General features: G+C 40.8%; 1 protein-coding gene across 2 annotated transcripts in view; it reads left to right on the plus strand.

Annotated features, from left to right (window-relative positions):
* LOC106525227 (androgen receptor) overlaps positions 1–4,136 on the plus strand; it is a 20,126-nt gene extending 15,990 nt beyond the window's left edge. For both annotated transcript variants that reach the window (XM_014019383.1, XM_014019384.1), the window contains exon 9: positions 2,909–4,136. In XM_014019383.1, the coding sequence (XP_013874837.1) occupies positions 2,909–3,073 (165 nt within the window). In that variant the 3' untranslated portion in view covers positions 3,074–4,136. The remainder of the gene's footprint in view (positions 1–2,908) is intronic.
* The last annotated feature ends 281 nt before the right edge of the window (positions 4,137–4,417 follow it).

The raw sequence follows: 4,417 nt of genomic DNA on the forward strand, positions 1-4,417 counted from the left end.
GATCACTTGGGTTGTTACCAACACTGTTGAAAATTTCATGTCATTAGCACCTCTAGTAATATATTTACTGAGAAAAATGTTGACGTGTTCAATACTTATTTTACCCGCTGTAATTTGAAACAAACATGGCTGCTCCCTTTTCCCTCTCAATTTTTGTTCCCTTCATCACTTGGTCCTAATTTTGTCAGCTCTGGTTTCACATTGACTTGAGAACTGATGTGCACCTGCAGACTTGTTTACTCTCAGCTACGACCACGATTAGTGTCTGTAAAACTGTCTGAGTTGTAGCCATTTTTGTGTTTTTCTAGGATGGATTAGTTGCTGCAGCCACATCAAATTAAACTGACAACAACGGTTAATGAGTTGTAGTCGGACACCCATTAGTGAGTTCCTGGACGTTTCATTCAAATCCATGCAGTGGTTCATGAGATTTTTTGCTAACAGACAAACACAGGCACCTTTCAGTGATGAGTGATAATAATGAGGCCTCGAGAAACTCCCATTGTGCGATTATAAAGGCTGGTTTTATCCCATTTTTTAATGATCTGCACAAGTAAAGAACTATTTTTGCAAGAAAATTGAACTTTTGTAATTTATGCACTGGCGTCTAATGAGACAATGTATCTAAAAATACTGCTCCGACTGTCATATGACGCAAAAAAATCTGAAAATGCTCAGATAAAATCTAAGACAAGTAAAAACAATTGTTCTCCTCGACTGAAAGAGGCCCGACACCCAGACGTTTCTGTCAGCGTAGTTTATCTTTGTAAGTCTGGGTAAAGGAAATGGCGAGTGTAAAAACTTCATGACTCTCAGAATGCGTAGCCAGATTAAAGGGTCACGGTTTGTGTTTTTTTTTTTTTTACCATCAATCCAACGTGTCAATTTAAAAAAAAAGAAAAAAAAACATCTGGGAGGAAATGTAGCCAAGAGAAATTCCATCAGTAAAACCTGAAATGAATCACTTTGAGAGCTTATTTATCATGACGGACGTACTGTGAGCTGTTTTTTTTTTTTTTTTTTTTTTTTTTGCACTCACATATTCATCATGTAGTCCTAAAGAGCCTGGGAACATGACTGTATTTATACACTGAGTGATGTTTGCCATGGTTACATTGGTGTGGTAGTATTTCATGCCTTTCAGGATTAGAATCAACTTTGTTAGCAAAATATCTCATGAACAGATTTGAATTAATCTTCAGTTTCATCGACATCAGAACTTCTACTTTTGGAATAAATTCAAGATGGCTGCCACTCTGACCTTAAAAAACAAAACAAAACAAAAAAAGGCTAAAACTCTGAAAAATTGTGGGCCTCAGTTCTGTTTGTCTGTTAGCAAAGTGTCTCATGAACCACTGGATGGATTTCAATGAAACGATCAGAAAATAATCAGTGGATGTATGCCTACAACTGATTAACTTTTGGAGTTGACACATTTTAAGGTGGCTGCTACAGCCAGCTGAATGTAAAACACACAAAATTAGCTCAAACATGGTCAAGTTTACTGAAATTGAGCTATAGTTTGCTGTGGTAGTAGCTGAGAGTTATCCTCAACCTGTGCTTTGAGCACAAGTTATTGCTCAACATACTTGCTTAACACTGTGGCATTAACGGTTGGACTCTGTCCTGTTTGTCTGTTAGCAAAATATCTCATGAACCACTGGATGGATTTCAATGAATCAATCAGAAAATAATCAGTGGATGTACGCCTACAACTGTTTAACTTTTGGAGTTGACACGTTTTAAGATGGCTGCTACAGCCAGCTGAATTTAAAACACACAAAATTAGCTMAAACATGGTCAAGTTTACTGAWATTGAGCTATAGTTTGCTGTGGTAGTAGCTGAGAGTTATCCTCAACCTGTGCTTTGAGCACAAGTTATTGCTCAACATACTTGCTTAACACTGTGGCATTAACGGTTGGACTCTGTCCTGTTTGTCTGTTAGCAAAATATCTCATGAACCAATGGATGGATTTCAAAAAGTCAATCAAAATGTAAACATTGGATGTTTGACTAAAACTGTTTAACCTTTGGAGTTAACCTGGTTTATGATGGCTGCCACAGCCAGCTAAATTTAAAAAACACACAATTGGCTATACTTCAGTGAATTCTACAGATTTTGAGCCCAAATTTGGCATGGTAGTAGCTGAGAGTTATTCGCAACACATGCTCCAAAAGCCCACAGATCACACAAAACTTCAAAATTCCACGAGGTACGTCATTTTCAAGGTTCGACCAAAACATCTACAACTGTCAATTGAACTGATTTTATTTTAAATCTCTCACATGAGAAGTGGCGGGCGAAATGCATTCCTTTAAAAAAATGCTTGGGCTTTAATTTGCATAATGTCTCCTGGCCATGAGGGACAGCAGCTCAGTCTGCAGGAATCACTTTCTGCACACAGCCACACGTGTTGAATCCAGAATAAGGCATTAAGTCCTGCTCACAGCAGGTGTTCCACCACTAGGGGGCGCGGATGAACCGTCTTCCTCCCGGAGCAGCTTTATGGACTTAAGTTAAAATAATTAGCAGCCAGAAAAGACAGTCCTGAGATGGTTGATGTGGGGAGCGGCTGGTGGAGTGAGGCGCTCTGAAGCTCCCTCCTGCAGCGAGCAGAGCCGCAGCACTTTTGTCCCCTAAATGCTCGGCGCTGTGCCTCATGAGCTGGAAAGCAGCCAGGGATTGTCTGCCTGAGGCCTCTAGGCACAAGACCAGAACTGATCGAGATATTTCTGATATTTTCCCGTCGGTGGAGCTTAAGAAGCGTCAGAGGAAACCACCTCTCTCGAGTGTCCAATTACAACCGTCAGCGTTCCTCGTTTGTCCTCTCTGTGACATTATTGCTCTTTTTTCTTTCTACCCTTAACCTTGTATTCTAAATCTAAAACGTCTTTTCTTCATCTCAGATTGTCAGGAAGCTGCACCAATTCACCTACGATCTCTTCATCCAAGCCCAGTCCTTGCAGACGCGCGTGAACTTCCCAGAGATGATCTCCGAGATCGTCAGCGTCCACGTGCCCAAGATCCTGTCAGGCATGGTGAAGCCCATCCTTTTCCACGACACGGCCTGAGCTCCTCCACCCCTCCTCCCTTTCACGTCACGAGCTCCGACGCCCAAGAAGGTGCGCGTCCAGGAGAGCTGAAACAGGCAGGCAATGCTTCTGGGATGTTTTTTATTATTATTATTATTATTATGAAGTGAAAGAAGCGACATAAGCTGTGACAGAAGGTGAGGTCTTTCTTCCAGCGTATTGTAAAAAGTAACCACATCCACTCTGCTCTTCTTGCCGCCTGCTCACTACAAGTACATCTTTTTTTTTTTACATATATATATAATTTTTGGTAGCCGATTAAAAAAAACACAAAAAAACAACAACGCATGCATTCCGTCACTCGAGCCAATGAGAGCCAGCGTGTAGACGACTTCAGCTCCTCTTACTGTTTCCTGTCAGCCGAGACATAAAGACAGTAGTGAGAAAAACACGTTTGCAGAGTTCACATCCTCCAATCGTTTTTTTTTCTTTGTGTGCTGTAGTCTGACATCTGAACTAGCTTTTTCCACAATGAGCTTTATTGTGTGCACCTGAGCTGAAAAAAAAAAACCTGTTTGATTGACAGTTAATAATAAGCAGTTGTAACTTGCATGCTGTCTCGCCTGAAGGCATAGAAAACATTTTTTTAAAAAGCTCTTCTCACATTTTTGAAAAGTTTTTTTTTTAACAACCTTCCTAATTGTTTCATTATGTGTTCCTGTTCGGTGTGTTCAATTAAACATCTTTAAAGTGACGGCAGCACAGCTACGTTTGAATGTATATTTATGAATTTCTGACATTGGGATAAAATATTTGCACCAGCAAACAGCAGAGAAAGTGAATGAACTAAAATTTCAAAAAAATGCCGTGACTTGCTCGTCAGCTAAAACAACGGTTGACTTTCTTAAAAAGAACAAACAAAAGAAAAGTTTCTGAGTGCCAAACAAGTACAGTTTTTATCAAAGTGGATATTTCATACTGTTGTGTAACTTTTCTACAGTTTTCCTAAAGGTGTTCTTTTTGCAAGTGCTTCTCCTGTGTGCCACCGTGGATTCGTTGTAGCTTACGACACTTTTGCTAAGCATTAAATGTTCGGCCAAGACTCAGCTGTCTGTGTGCAGTGATTACAGTGTTACCGTGCTGAAAAGTGTGAATGTTGGGTTGAAGGGGGAGGTGACKGCTGCTTTTTGTGCTTTTGAGTGTTGAAGAGTGGATATTATGAGTGTGTCCAAAACGACAGGCCGGGTCCTCCGAAGGTCGAATTCGTCGGCCGCATACGTCACAGCGCMGCGACGAAGGACGTCCAAAACCGAAGACTCCTCCGATGCGGCCGACAAATACGTCCTTCTTTTTCCCCGAATCGAAGGACACGTCTGATGGATC

Source organism: Austrofundulus limnaeus, unplaced genomic scaffold, assembly GCF_001266775.1.
Source record: "Austrofundulus limnaeus strain Quisiro unplaced genomic scaffold, Austrofundulus_limnaeus-1.0 Scaffold219, whole genome shotgun sequence".
NCBI lineage: Eukaryota > Metazoa > Chordata > Actinopteri > Cyprinodontiformes > Rivulidae > Austrofundulus > Austrofundulus limnaeus.